The sequence below is a fragment of the Ictidomys tridecemlineatus genome, chromosome 2 (genome assembly GCF_052094955.1).
Source record: "Ictidomys tridecemlineatus isolate mIctTri1 chromosome 2, mIctTri1.hap1, whole genome shotgun sequence".
NCBI classification, from domain to species: Eukaryota; Metazoa; Chordata; class Mammalia; order Rodentia; family Sciuridae; genus Ictidomys; species Ictidomys tridecemlineatus.
Window position 1 is genome coordinate 112,011,562 of NC_135478.1, and position 16,683 is coordinate 112,028,244.

At 34.3% G+C, this 16,683-nt stretch overlaps 1 protein-coding gene across 1 annotated transcript in view; it reads right to left on the reverse strand.

Annotated features, from left to right (window-relative positions):
* Positions 1-3,125: 3,125 nt before the first annotated feature.
* The window catches only part of LOC101977793 (solute carrier family 5 member 4), a 52,063-nt gene continuing 38,505 nt past the window's right edge, over positions 3,126-16,683 (reverse strand). The window contains exons 11-15 of the mRNA XM_005339871.4: positions 16,405-16,555; positions 10,619-10,787; positions 9,950-10,165; positions 7,360-7,459; positions 3,126-5,032 (exon numbers count right to left, since the gene is read on the reverse strand). Of these exons, the coding sequence (XP_005339928.2) occupies positions 4,818-5,032; positions 7,360-7,459; positions 9,950-10,165; positions 10,619-10,787; positions 16,405-16,555 (851 nt within the window). The 3' untranslated portion in view covers positions 3,126-4,817. The remainder of the gene's footprint in view (positions 5,033-7,359; positions 7,460-9,949; positions 10,166-10,618; positions 10,788-16,404; positions 16,556-16,683) is intronic.

Here is a 16,683-nt window from a genome sequence, read left to right on the forward strand (position 1 = left end):
ATCACATGATTATCTCCATATATGTAGAAAAAGCATTTGACAAAGTCTAGGACCCATTCATATTTAAAATATTAGAGAAATTCAGGTTAGAAAAAACTCATCTCAACATTGTAAAGGTTATATATGACTAACCCAAGGAGAATATCATACTGAATGAAGAAAAACTGAAAGCATTTCCTCTAAAAACAGGAACTAGGTAAGGATATCCACTCTCACCACTCCTATTCAAGATAGTCCTTGAAACTCTAGACAGAGCAATCAGGCAAGAAATTAAAGGGAAATAAATAGAAAAAAACAATAGGGAAAGCTATTTCTGATTGCTAAAAACATGATCCAATATTTAGAAGACCATAAAACACCACCAGAAGATTTCTAGAGCTGATAAACAAATTTGGAAAAGTAGCAAGATACAAGATCAGCATAGAAAATCTGTTCTAACTCCAACAATGAATCTGCTGAAAAAGAAGTTAGGAAAACTATCGAATTCACAATAACCTAAAAAAAGTTTTAATAATCAACATAACAAAAGAGGTGAAGGAACTCTACAATGAAAACCATAGAATACTAAAGGAAGAAATTAAATACCTTACAAGCTAGAAAGACTGCCCATGTTCTTAGGTAAGCAGAATTAAAATGGTCAAAATGGTCATACAACCGAAAGTGCTACACAAAGAGATCCAATGGAACCCCATCAAAATACTAATGACATTCTTCACAGAACCAGCAATAGCAGATCTGAAATTAATTTGGCAAAATAAGAGACTCAGAATAGCCATAGAAATCTTTTTTTTATTGGTTGTTCACAGCATTACAAAGCTCTTGACATATCATATTTCATACACTAGAATCAAGTGGGTTATGAACTCCCATTTTTACCCCAAATACAGATTGCAGAATCACATCTTGAGTAAAAAGAGTGATACCAGACCTTGAATTATGCTACAGAGCTACAATACAAAAACAGCATGGTACTGTCACCAAAACAGAACTGAAGACTAAAGGACTAGAATAGAAGACACAAAGGCAAACATGCATAAATATAGTTATCTGATACTTGGCAAAGGTGCCAAAAAACATATTTGGAGAAAAGATAACCTTTGAAACAAATGGTACTGGGAAAATTAAAAATCCATATGAAGAATGAAATTGGACCCCCAGCTCTCATTCTGCACAAAAGTCAACTCAAAGTGGATCATAGGCCTAGGAGTTAGATCAAACTTTGTAATTTCTAGAAGAAAATGTAGAACCAAAACTTCAGCATGTCAGCACAGGAACCAACTTCCTTAAGAAGACTCCCAGAGTGCAAGAAATAAAATCAAAATAAGTGGTATGGCATAAAAATTAGAAGCATCTGCACAGCAAAGAAAATAAGTGAGAGCATAAAGAGAGAAGTGACAGAATGGAAGAACCGTGCCACCTGCTCCTCAGATGGGGCATTATAATATCCAGAATATATGAGTAACCTAAAAAACTTAAAACCAGAAAAACAAATAACTCAATTAATAAATGTCAAAATAACTAGACAGACACTTCTCAAAAGAAGAAATACAAATGACCAACAAATATATTTTAAAAATCTTCAACATCTCTAGCAATTAAGGAAATGCAAAACTACATGGAGATTTCATCTCCTTCCTGTCAGAATGGCAAATATCAAGAATACAAATAATAATAAATGTTGGTAAGGATGTGTGGGAAAAGGGACAGTCGTACATTTTTGGTGGTACTGCAAATTAGAGTAACCACTGTGGAAAAGATTAATGGAGATTCCTCACAAAAATAAGAATGAAACTACCATATGACTCAGTTATCCCACTCTTTGGTTTATATTCAAAAGATTTAGAATCAGTATACTAGAGTGATGCAGCCACTTCAATGGTTTGTAGCAGCATAATTCACAGTGGCCAAGTTATGAAACAAAGCTAGATTCCCTTCAACACATGAACAGAACAAAAACTGTAGTCTATATATACACAATGGAGTATTATTTCAGTCATAAAGAAGAATGATATTATGACATTTGCAGGTAAATGAATGGAACTGGAGACTACGATGCTAAGTAAAATAAGGCAGTCCCCAAAAGTCAAATGTCAAATGTTTTCTCTGATATATAGAAGCTAATACAACATAAGGGGAAAAAATAGAGAAAGGTGAGGGACAAATTCCTTCAAAATAAAGGAAATATCAGGTGAAGGAGATTGAGGAAGGAAAGAATGACAGGATAAGAAAAGAATAGTGGAATGAATCTGACTGAACTTTCAACATGAATATACCTCAACAAATCTCAAAATCAAATATATCCACAAGACACTAATTTTAAAAAAACTATAAGTCAATTGTAGAAATATCAGTGGAGTGGAAGGCAGGGGAAGCGGAGAGTGGAGATGGGGAGGGGGAAGCATTGGGGACTGAATTAGAGTGAATTATATTCCATGCTATTGTGATTATTTTAAAGTGTACCCTTATTATACATAACTAAAAAGAATCATAAAAATAAGTGGGGAGACATCAATTTAAAAAGCTCCTTCATAGAAAAGGATATAATAGAGTGAAGAGAAAATCTACAGAATAGGAAAAAATCTTTGCCAGCTACTCTTCTGGCCAGATTAATATCCAGAATACATAAGGAACTAAAATAACTCAACAATAACAAAAACACAAAACAATAAATGAGCAAATGAACTAAACAGACATTTCTCAAAAGAAATACAAATTGCCAACAATTACATGAAAAATGTTCAACATCTCTAACTTCCCAGAGAAATTCAAATCAATAGTACACTGAGATTCTACTTCATTCCAGTCACACTGACAATCATCAAGAATACAAATAATAAATGCTGGTGACGATAAGAAGCTTCAGGGGAAAATGAATCCTTATGCACAGTTGGTAAGGATGTAAATTAGGACAATCACTATGGAAATCAGTTTGGATGTGCCTCAAAAGGCTAAAAATAAAATTGCTATATGATCCAGTTATACTAGCCTCATAATTTATCCAAAAGAAATGAAGTCAGTATACTATAGAGATACATGCATCACCAAGTTTATATATATATATATATGTTTATTTATATATATATATAAATACACACACAATGTCATAAAGAACAAAATTACGTAATTTGCATAAATGGAACTAGAGATCTTGTTGTGTTGAATAAGTCAAACTCAGAATGACAAGAATCAAATTTTTTTCTCTCATATGTGAAAGCTAGAGGGGAAGGAAAGGGAATAAAGGGGCATCATGGAATAGAAGAAAGACTATTAGGGTAAATAAAGGGGATGGGGGAGAGAGGTAAAGTGTATGACGGAGATATTGAGGAGTGAAATTGATCAAATTATGTTTCTATGCCCAAATTTGCCACAGTGAACCCTGCCTTTCTTTTTTTTTATTGGTTATTCAAAACATTACAAAGATTGCAGAATCACATCGGTTACACATCCACATTTTTACATAATGCCATAATAGTAACTGTTGTATTCTGCTACCTTTCCTATCCTCTACTATCCCCCCTCCCCTCCCCTCCCATCTTCTCTCTCTACCCCATCTACTGTAATTCATTTCTCTCCTTATTTTTTCCCATTCCCCTCAAGGGAAATTGCATGGAAATGGAAGGAGGCCCTCATTGTTATACAAAATTACATATAAGAGGTTGTAAGGAGAATGAACCCTGCCTTTCAATATAATTAATATGTAGCAATTAAAATCTGTTAAAAATGGTATATCAGGGATAAAATAAGCATTATGCAAGAAAAGAAACAAATTCAATTTTAATTTTTTTGTTCTTTCTCTTTTTTAATTAAAAAAGCAGGATTCTGTGGCTTATCAATTACATAGTAATTCCACAGACATTTTTAAACCTAAATATGACATACCCAGCCCAATCCATTTGTCTCAGAGTTAAATACTGGAACCCACACAATACAAAATAGGCTGTGAGATTTTGTGGAAAGTCACTTGATGTCAAAATTGGGAAAGTGGAGCTCTGACTAAGCTCTACTACTATTAGGCTGTGTGAATGTAGGTGAATTACACAACATTTCTAGAAGTGAGATTGTTCCCATGTTTTAAAAAGACAATTTGGAAATATATAGAGTTCCTATAAAGACATGGTCAAACTTTTTAGTTCATCTACTATTGTCATATTTATGTTCATTTCCTCTGTGGGGGAACATTACAACTACATTACAAATGTTTATAAATGCAGATGCATAAGGAAGATTGACCCTCCTAGTTAAATAGTAAGAAGGAGAAATTGTCCTGGACTATACACATATGGGAAAAGGTTGGCTTATTTATGCAGATGTATGACCTAATTTATTGGTGATTTACCTACAGTCCAATGGACACAGAATGTTAAAGTCTGCAGGGCAAGAAAACTCTTGAAATAAGGAGTGTTCATCAAAGTTCTCAAGCTTTCAGAAGTAAGATGAATAAATTCAAACTATTGAAGATACAACACGTTGACCATATTTAAAAATACTCTGGTGTACTGGAAGTTGCTGAATAGCTCTTCATTGTTATCGCTACAAATGCACAATAGATGACTCTCGACTGGTGCCGTAATTAACTTGACTTGGTAATCATTTGAAGATAAGTATGTGTATTACATATATATCAAATTTTGACTTGAAAAAAATAATTTAGACCTAATCAATACAAAGGAATAATAAAAGCAAAAAAAATCGGGTCTATAATTATCTAATTAGATAAATGTCCAACTGCTTTCCATTTTGCAACACAACAAACTTAGAAGTGAAAATCAATAAAATTATCCTTTGCCTAGCCAACATTCTAGTAGCTCAGCAAGAGGTCAGGCAAAATAACCATGAATAAAGACCGCTGCAGCTAGCAGGAGGATGGCATTAATGTTCAGTACAGTCCTCCACAAGGGCTTCTCTGATGTGTCTGTCAATTTCCTCTTTAAGGCTTCTTCCTCCTCTTTGGTCAGTTTGGGCCCTGCCTTCTGCAAACCACAGAATAAGTCATATGTCTTCCTGAGACATCCACGAGATTGCTCAGGATGATCTGAAACAACAAAAAAGATGAAGAAATCATCACAAAACATGGAAAACAGAAATCCTTGTCAATGCTCTACATATGACCATAAAAAATCATAACAACATATGAATGTTGGAAGAAATCATAGAGAAAGTAGCTAAATTTGGTTATGTGAAAACAAAAAAATTGCATGGTAAAAGCCCAATAAACAAAGTAAGAACATTGGGGAAAGCATTTGGCATGTTGTTTTAGAAAGGTACGAATATCCATAGTATAAAATGAGTTTCTAAAAATCAGAAAAATCCATCAACTTCCTCATGTAAACATTCTAAAGAGATGAAGAAACAGTTCAAAAAATAAAAATAAAAAATTACTCTTAAGCTCACTCAAAAAAGAGAAATTTAAATGAAAACTTGCTGAAATGCCACTTCCCATCTATCAAAGGCAAAATTTTAAAGTTACATGTTAAGTCTATGTAGAAACAGGAATTGTCTTATGTAAAATACCAATGAATTAGTATCACACAACTGCATAAATAAGTCTACTTTCTCCCTCTGTGCACATGGTCCAAGACAATTTTTCCTTCTTACTATTTCATTGTGAGGGGAAAGCTCCCTTATAATTTATTTGTGATATTTTTAAATCAGACAAGAAAAATACTGTTTAAGTCCAAAGAAGTAGAAATTGGAGAATATAGCAAAATTACATTGGCTTTTTGACCTCACAAATCTCTTAAAACCTATCCCAACAATATATTGGCAGATTTACAAAAATACTTATTTACAAAGCTATTTTGCAGCATTGGAAATTTTAAAAATCATAATGAAAGTAAGACTATAATTCCTATACTTAGAAATAAGTGATAATGAAAAGTATACAAAATAAATCCATTAGATGCAACAAAAGTATCTTTGAGGGAAATTTATACATCTTCCAATGTTTTTACATTAGAAAATAAGATAGCCTAAAAATTAATGAAATAATACTCAATTGAAGTCAGCAAGTATAGTTAACAGAGTAAACTCAAATAATATAGATGGAAAAATACACAAATGAGATCAGAATGTAATGAAATAGGAAAGAAGAATAGAAATATATATAAAGTTTGTTCTTTAATTAAAGTAAAATAGGCTAGTCTTTAGTAGGATTTATCATGAAAAAAATCACAGAAATTATATTAGGATTTAAAAGGAAATATAAGTACAGAGGCAGAAGAAATGAAAACAACAATATATAGAATAACTTTATGCCAATATATTTAAGATGTGTACTAAACAGACCCAATCTTAAAAGTATGTAACTTTCCAGAATAGATTAAATGAAAATTCTATAGCCATTATATAAAGTTAATAAGTAGTTTAGAAGCTTCTCTCTTTTTTTCCATTTGTCTCTGTTCATGTCTCTCTCTCTCTCTCTCTCTCTCTCTCTCTCTCTCTCTCTCTCTCTCTCTCTCTCACACACACACACACACACACACACACACACACACACACACAGAAATCCCTAATTTTATTTCTGGCAGAATATTAAAATTTCAATGCGGATATCACTCTAATTTTATTAAAATATTTTCATAAAATTAAAAAATGCTACTTTTTATTTATTCTGAGAACACTGAGCTTAACACTAAAACCAAGTACAATACAGGAAAATTACAGGTGAGTCTTATCACAGGAGTACTGATATAAACAGCCAAAAGAAATAGAAGACATTGGTCCTTTCTTAAATTGAAAGAAACTAAATCAAAACTAAAGAATTAGTGTACAGTTCAAGACAATATATCTTGACATGATAAATCTTGTCAGTAGTTTTAAAAAGCATGAGGTAATCAAAGCCATAGTGAAGGATTCTTCCTTCATATTCCTAAAGGAAGTGCAATTAGAACTTAGATTTTAGGAATATTTTTTTCTTTTGAGCAGGAGGTAGAAATATTCTAGGGGGACATGATGCATGTGGGGAAAGTGAGGTAACCTGCCTACTTGGGTTGAAGAAAACAGTGAGAGGTAAGGTTGGGGAGCAGATAGGTTTAGATACTTAAGCAAAATCAATCAAAATGAATTTGTTGAAAACAACATATAACTAAAAACAGAAAAGTTTGTAATTATCATTTTAGCAACTGCCTCGCATTATTATGGATGGACAGATAGATGGACAGGCAGATGAATGAACAGATTACATATGTAACTAGTTGTATTGTTTTCTGAAAAGATGAAATTGTAAAGTTTCAGTTTGCCACAAATTGAATAGCTTTTTCAGAAGTTGAATTTCATGGCATTTAAAAAAAAAATCTCACCCTAAACCAAGCCATGCACACAGAGTTCCTACATAAAAACCAAGTGTAAGCCAGACATTACCTTCCTCCTCAGTGTCAGATTCTTCATGCCTTATTTCTTCTGCATCTAAATCAATTCGTTCCTCTGTACTGTTCCGAAGAGCCCAGCACAGGCGATACAACTGACCAGAGATACCCAAGTAAGTTAGTGATGGAAAAATGTTCCCAATAATCCATTTGTAGCCTTATTTAGTGTATGGTTTAAAAAAATGAAACTTAACAAGAGTGTATGTCATAAAATAAAAAAGGCCTCCTTCCAAGTTCACTCACTAAAACATTTTTACTTATAATTATTCTAGCAGATTTTCAAAACTCCAAAAAATATTCTTAGAGCTCCCACTTCTGAATTTGTGATTCCAAAAAAATAAGATTTAGCTAACATATACCATGCCCCTTGTTCATTCATTGTCCTATCATCCAACTTCTAATAGCTATATCATAGTTTATAATTTTAAAAATATTTTCTGACATTGTATTTCTGATCCATTAGATTTAGATAGCATCTATGTGTTGTTCTTAAGTTCTAATTGCAATTAATATCCTTGTTAACCTTTGGTAACTCACCTGCAAACTTCTGTCAACTATACCAGTACTCTAAACTGTTTTGTAGAATTTAATTTATTTCTGTAATATAAGTAAGATACCTACACTTATTCTGTTATGTTGATTAAGAAATTGAAAATAAATAACATATGTGCTATCATTTTTTATTGGTCATAGATCCAAGTTATGTGATTAGATAAAAAGAATAAGCACCAACCTTGTGTCATGCTAAGGAAATTGTTCCAATTATCAATAGGTTTTTTAATTTAAAGTCATATTCTCAAAATAATGCATCATTTAATATAATTCACAACTTTCTTGTACCAATTTACAAAATTTTTGTAATTGGCTTTCTTACCTATTATTGACACAGAAATATATGCTTTCACCTTATCACAATGATTTCTCATCATAGCTTTATAAGCTCTTATTCATAGCATTTCTTTTATTAGATTAAATCCACTTTCTTTGTAAAGCTCTTTTCCTTGGACTTCTTGAATTCTTCTTCGTAGTTTCTTCAATTTTATTCTAGATCTCTCCTCCAAAACTGGAATATCTCACTACTGCTCTAACAGGTTAGGTACATAACAACACATTTCATGGCTGTCTATGAAAACATTTAATGCCCAATATTCAGTGTAAATATTGGTGATGAATTCTGGTGACATTTCTTTGGTAAACTAATTTCACCTACTCTGTGCTTAAGTTTACCTATCCACATAGCATCTACTGGTCACTTCTCAAGTAAATATAAAATATATATTATTTAAGATTAATGTTATTAATTGATGATGCAAAATAAAAATATACATGTTAGTAATAAATTCAATCAACATTAGTATTTAAATTATTCATATTTTTAAGTGATTAATACTTTCTGTGTCCCTATGGTGCCCCCCTTCCAGAGATAATTGCTAAAAACTTCAGATGTGAGCATGACAAGATTTTTTCTATGCATAGATGAAGACATTTATTCCTATGTGTGTTTTATTACAAGTATGATATTAGACAGTAGTATAATACTCTGTATATGTTTTCCCATTTAGCCATAATACAGACATTTTTTTAAATCCCTGTTCATTTTATTAAGTTCCTGAGTCCAGCACTTTTTTTAATATATTTTAGTTGTAGATGGACACAATACCTTTATTTTATTTATTTTTTTATGTGGTGCTGAAGATCAAACCCAGTGCTTCACATGTGCCTGGCAAATGTTCTACCACTGAGTTACAACCACATCCCCTTACAAACATTTTTTAAAGCAAATAACAAAGCTCCCTCATCTTGTATCGATACCTTTAGTGGTGGAAATTTGGATTGTCTTCACTTTTTCTATTAGAAAACATTTGCAGAAAAAATCCTTTTACAAATATCTTCCTACCTTTATATACTTTTCTACATAAGCTACCAAAAATGAAATTCTTAACTCATAAGGTTAGAAATCTAAAACTTGACAAATGTTGCCCAATTGCAAATTATAAAATGCATACCCTCAGCAATTCTGGACTGTGGGCATTCTTTCACATCCCATCAACATTGTACAATATTCATATTAGGTACTTTCATCTATTTGAAAGGCAAAAGATGAATGCCATTCTATTTTTCCTTTTCTTGCCCCCTGCTACCATGTGCTTTTTCTTTTTCATCTCTGTTGTCAGTGTTTGTGTATATTGTATATGAGGTTCAACTTGCCCCCAAACTGGCTCCTCTCAGATGACAGTTCTGCTGTTAGGTGTCACAGTCTTTTAGGCAACAGATCCCTGACTCTTAAGCAACACTAAGTGTTTCTCCCTGGTATGCTTTAACAATGGTGTAGATTTACCTACCAATAGCATTCTGCAGTTTAGGGATTCTCAAGCCTATTTCCTAATCTCTTAATTCTTGATCACTGGTGCTTTTTACATACTAAGGCAGAAAATTGTTGTTTAGTTGAATGACAAGATGACAATACTCTCTTTTTTATGTGGTACAATGATTTCATCGACCTGAGACTTGTGTACCAGTTGTCACTTAAGAAGGCAAAGAACTCTTATTTTACAATGAGAAAATTGTCATTACCCAATACTCACATGTACATCAGGAATGGGTTTCGTTAGGAAGGAAATCCCCAGGATGGCCAGTAGGGATGAGCAGAAGAGAATGATGGAAAAATACATATAGTGCACTCCACAGATGATTCTGGGACAGTCACTGGCAACCAAGCAGGTCCCTGTTCCATAGGCAAACTCTGCGATCATACGAATAAGGCCTATCACAAGTCCAATTATTAGACCCCAGAATGCTCCCTGCAAAGGAAATAATGATAAATCAATGTTTAGAAAAGATGACAAATCTATCAAGTAAATCATGATTATCATTCAGCCTACTTTCTCAACTAATGACAAATAAAGTACTAATCATTTTTTTATTGGTTGTTCAAAACATTACAAAGCTCATGACATATCATCTTCCATACATTTGATTCAAGTGGGTTATGAACTCCCATTTTTTACCCCAAATACAAGTTGCAGAATCACATCAGTTACACATCCACATTTTTACATAATACCATATTAATGACTGTTGTATTTTGCTACCTTTCCTATCCCCTACTATCCCCCCTCCCCTTCTAAAGGGCTAATCATGAGCACAAGTTTATGAAAGCAGTTTTATGAAAGTTGAAATGTATTTTGCTATCTCAGCCAAAAAAACAATAATTCTCACTCTGGCAGGAAAATTTTTTCCCAGTTTTTGCTTACTTGTTCGTTGACTCTTTTACAAAAGATGGCAAGCAGGAAGACAGCTGCAATTGGAGGCCCAAGGTAGCTGGAAATTGATGCTAGGTAATGGAACAGCTGTCCTTTTTGAGATACTTGTACTAATGGAACCCATGCAATGCTGATGACAAGTAATATGATGACAAATATCCTGGTAGGAGAAAAAAATGTTTTGGATATTAAGCAAAAGTATCATAAGCACCTCCATTTCACTTTAGTTCTCCTCTTTAATATTTTTTAATTGTCAGTGGACCTTTTTTTTAATGTGGTGCTGAGAATCAAACCCAGTGCTTCACACATGCTAGGCAAGTGCTGTGCCACTGAGCCACAACCCCAGCCTCTCACTTTAGATCTTTAATTCATTCTTCTGGCCTTCCATTAATTTTTCTAACAAAATTTATGTCCTAGACTCGATATGAATCCCTGCCATGCTTAACACTTGTGATTAGTAAAATGTCAATAAATTGCTTATTTATAACTCATCATGATATGTTTATCTATGATACTAAGCATCCATTCATAAGACAGTTCAAATGTCAGCAATTGACTAATAATTCCTTCATGCAATGTACACATCAGCTAGAAATTCCACTTTTATATATCAGTAATTATAATGTACCAATTAAAAAACAATAAATAAATAGAAGGAAGACCAATAAAAAAAGGGGATCAGGGTGAGAAAGGAGGGAAGAGAAAGGAGAAATATTGGGGATTAAAATTGAGCAAATTATGTTATATGCATCATGAATGTGTCAAAATGAACCACATTGTTATGCATAACTATAATGATCTAATAAAATGAAATAAACTACGGGAAGTTAACATTATGCATAACAAACAGTATGGTCAATAAACTACACCCAATAACTTTATTGTTATTAATTAGAAAGTCATGTGCCTCTCCTGCTCTTAGCTTTAATTCCTTTCTATCACATGAAAAGTGAAATCCAGTTTCCTTATGACTTTAATATCTGTGCAGACATCACCTCTGACACCTTCCTAAGCTTGTTTCTTATCATCTTGTGCAAGTCTCACCCTTTGTTATTAACCTAAACACCATTAATTCTGTCTTAATTTTCTTCGTAGTACATCTTGCTACCTAATGGAGCATACATTTGTTGTGTTTTCTTCACAAAGACCTAAGTCCCATGAAGCAGGAATTTTTAAATATTAGTATGGGTTTCTTTTCATATTTGTGTTCTGGGAGAATGTAGGCATTAAAGAGAGAGGAAAACAAAAACTCGTTAATATTTACATTCCATGATTTTATAATTGTCAAAGTGAATTCTAATGTTGTATATAACTAAAAAGAACCAATAAAATTTTAAAAACTAGGTAAGATATCATTATATTTAAAAGAGGTGTTGTCTATTTGCGGAAGATATGATACTATATCTAACAGACCAAAAGGGTCTACAAAGAAACTACTAGAACTAATAGATGAATTCAGCAAAGTGGCAGGATATAAAATCAACACGCATAAATCAAAGGCATTCCTGTATATCAGTGACAAATCCTCTGAAATGGAAATGAGGACAGCCACCCCATTCATAATATCTTCAAAAAAAAATAAAATACTTGGGAATTAACCTAACAAAAGAGGTGAAAGACTTATACAATGAAAACTACAGAACCCTAAAGAGAGAAATAAAAGAAAACCTTAGAAGATGGGAAAATATACCCTGTTCATGGATAGGAAGAACTAACATCATCAAAATGGCGATATTACCATAAGTTCTCTATAGGTTTAATGCAATGCCAATCAAAATCCCAAGGGCATTTCTTGTAGAAATAGATAAAGCAATTATGAAATTCATATGGAAAAACAAAAGACCCAGAATAGCAAAAGCAATTCTAAGTAGGAAGTGTGAGTCAGGCGGTATAGCGATACCAGACCTCAAACTATACTACAGAGCAATAGTAACAAAAACAGCATGGTACTGGTACCAAAACAGGCAGGTGGACCAATGGTACAGAATAGAGGACACAGAAACCAATTCACAAAATTACAACTTTCTTATATTTGATAAAGGGGCTAAAAGCATGCAATGGAGGAAGGATAGCATCTTCAACAAATGGTGCTGGGAAAACTGGAAATCCGTATGCAACAAAATGAAACTGAATCCCTTTCTCTCACCATGCACAAATGTTAACTCAAAATGGATCAAAGAGCTTGATATCAAATCAGAGACTCTGCACCTGATAGAAGAAAAAGTTGGCTCCGATCTACATATTGTGGGGTCGGGTTCCAAATTCCTCAATAGGACACCCATAGCACAAGAGTTAATAATTAGAATCAACAAATGGGACTTACTCAAACTAAAAAGTTTTTTCTCAGCAAAAGAAACAATAAGAGAGGTAAATAGGGAGCCTACATCCTGGGAACAAATTTTTACTCCTCACACTTCAGATAGAGCCCTAATATCCAGAGTATACAAAGAACTCAAAAAATTAAACAATAAGAAAACAAGTAACCCAAACAACAAATGGGCCAAAGACCTGAACAGATACTTCTCAGAGGAGGACATACAATCAATCAACAAGTACATGAAAAAATGCTCACCATCTCTAGCAGTCAGAGAAATGCAAATCAAAACCACCCTAAGATACCATCTCACTCCAGTAAGATTGGCAGCCATTTTGAAGTCTAACAACAAGTGCTGGCGAGGATGTGGGGAAAAGGGTACTCTTATACATTGCTGGTAGGACTGCAAATTGGTGCGGCCAATTTGGAAAGCAATATGGAGATTCCTGGGAAAGCTGGGAATGGAAGCACCATTTGACCCAGCTATTCCTCTTCTCGGTCTATTCCCTAAAGACCTAAAAAGTGCGTACTACAGGGATACTGCCACATTGATGTTCATAGCAGCACAATTCACAATAGCTAGACTGTGGAACCAACCCAGATGCCCTTCAATAGATGAATGGATAAAAAAAATGTGGCATTTATACACAATGGAGTATTATGGAGCACTAAAACATAACAAAATCATGGAATTTGCAGGGAAATGGATGGCACTAGAGCAGATTATGCTTAGTGAAGCTAGCCAATCCCTAAAAAACAAATGCCAAATGTCTTCTTTGATATAATGAGAGCAACTAAGAACAGAGCAGGGAGGAAGAGCAGGAGGTAAAGACTAACATTAAACAGAGACATGAGATGGGAGGTAAAGGGAGAGAAAAGGGAAATTGCATGGAAAAGGAAGGAGACCCTCATTGTTACACAAAATTACATATAAGAGGTTGTGAGGGGAATGGGGAAGAAACAAGGAGAGAAATGAATTGTAGTAGATGGGGTAGAGAGAGAAGATGGGAGGGGGAGGGGGGATAATAGAGGATAGGAAAGGTAGCAGAATACAATAGTCACTAATATGGCATCATATAAAAATGTGGATGTGTAACCGATGTGATTCCGCAATCTGTAATTGGGGTAAAAATGGGAGTTCATAACCCACTTGAATCTAAAGTATGAAATATGATATGTCAAGAGCTTTGTAATGTTTTGAACAACCAATAAAAAGAGATAAATTTTGACCTTTTGGAGAGGTCTGAAAAATAAATAAATAAATAAAAGAGGTGTTGTGCTCAATATTGCATACCAATTAATGAACCTGCTGCATCCTAGGACTCCTGAATTCCAGTCCCACACATTCTCTCCCATGAGAACATCAAGGTCTGACTGTTCCTTCTCTTTTACTGTATTTGTACAGAGTCAAGATATGAGCAAAGTGAAGTCTTCAGGTTTTTCCTTCAAGTGTTAAATTTCCTGAAGCTGTTACTGTTAACAACAAAGCACAATCTTTTAAATAGATGATGAGTTTTTTTAAACTCCAGCTTCACAGAAAATTTGTCAGTGCCCTTCCAAGATTGGTTTTCACAGGCATTGAACTTCTGGACTATACTGAGTGTCCCTACCCTGAAGCCACTGAGGTATGGGTCCTCAGGTTGCTCTATTCATTGAATAAAATAGGGGGAAGGGAGAGATTCTAGGTTAAGAGAACAGTAGGACTCCAGTTCCCCTTCCACTTAATTGAAAGGCTTCAAAGTAAACTTCAAGTGTTAAGCCACAAGTACATGATGACATATTTTCACTATATAAAATACACACAAGTACATTACCAAAAAACATTGAAAGCATAGAAGGAGATATGTTATCGCTTTAACCCCTGTTATGGTTTAGATATGTAGCTCCCAAAAGCTCACATGTGAGGCAATGCAAGAAGGTTTAGAGGTGAAATGCTTGGGTTTTGAGAGCCTTAATCCAATCAGTGAATTAATCCCCTGATGGGGATTAACTGGGTGATAACTGTAGGCAGGTAGGGTGTGGATGGAGAACATGGGTCCCTGGAGGGTGTGTATTTGGGGTATATATCTTGTCTTAGTTGAGCAGAGTACTCTCCCGGGCTCTCTCTCTCTCTCTCTCTCTCTCTCTCTCTCTCTCTCTCTCTCTCTCTCTCTCTCTCTCTCTCTCTTTCTCTCTCTCTCTCCCTCTCCCTCTGCCCTACTTCCTGGTATTGTCCTGAGCTGCTGTCCTCCACCACACTCTTCCACCATGATGTTCTGCCTCACCTAGAACCCCAATGAATGGACCATGTCTTCAATGGAGACCTCTGAAACTGTGAGTCACAAAACAAACTTTTCTTCTTCTAATCATTCTTGTCAGGTCTTTTGGTCAAAGCAGTGAAAAACCTGACTAAAACAACCACATTTAGAATTATTGTGCCTGTCAATTTGATTATTTTTGCAAATGTCATAATTATTTTTCTTTCAAGATCTTTTCCTGCATTCTTGTTAATCATAACTACTAAATTTTAAAAGGCTAAGAGTGAAAGAAATGCAAACATATAGCAATCTACCATAAAGAATTATGTGTCCATGAGTACCAAGAGATGTTGACAAAAATCCTCAATCCAGATGTCCATGAAAAATAAATTCAAGTATATTATGATAATGGAATATCATATAGAAAGAGACTGAATGAACTAGAGCTACAAATAACAGCATGGCTGAATGTCACAAACAGCCAGGATATATACTATTGATAATAGTGCAAAACTGGAAAAAAACTAAACTACAGCATTGGAGGTTACAGTGATATCTTTGGAAAGATGGGGCCCAACAGGAAGTTTGGGTGATGGTAATGGAAACTTCCTGTTGGGAATTTTTAAAACATTTTATAAAATGCTATGACTGTATAGAATCCACTTACAAATTGTGAAGGGGGAAAAGAAGACTATACTATCTAATTTTTTCAACCTCACTGTGTGCAAGGCCCTCAGACTGTTTTGGGTCCCCTGGATTGACAAAAGTATCCAAACAGCCTCTTGTATTTAGTCACTTTGCTGAGTCTGTCCCTTCTAACATGACCCAGTCATTAATCAATGCAGTTGAGTGGATAACTTACCCTATTAATTCTGTGACATACAAAGACACTTCTAGAGAGAACACATAAAACTATCAGAGTTGATGGTACTACATCCCATTACAACATTGATGGGGTTTTTTGAAGATGTGGTTGAAGGGGTGCTTGGGAGAAGAAGAAATAAGAGACAAATATGCTTGAAAATCTGAAAAAACAACTATTTGATTTTAAAGTCTGGCCTCAATTTTTATGTCTAGAAAGAGCAAAGTTGAATTAAATGCCCTCTACTTTCTTCACTTTAGAACTGTTTGATTACTTTCATTGAAGCCAAAGGCTAAGAGTTGCAGTTCACTTCCACATCTGCCTCTCCCTAGAGAAATTCTAAACAGAAACCAGGTTCCCTTACCGTCCAACTATCAGGAGCTCTTTCTCTGATGCCTGCTTTCGAATATTGGTATAGATGTCAATGGAGAAGAGAGTGCTGGCACTATTGAAGATGGATGTCAAGGAGCTCATGAGAGAGGCCAACATGACAGACAGCATCAGACCTCTTAGACCTAAGGCCAAGAGAAAGTGCAAACATCATTTAGCAATTGGATATCATGGTCTACAAGGTTTTTGCTAAAAACAGAGAGCCATATAAAGATAAAAATGTCACCTGGAACATTGATTAACTACTGTAGTT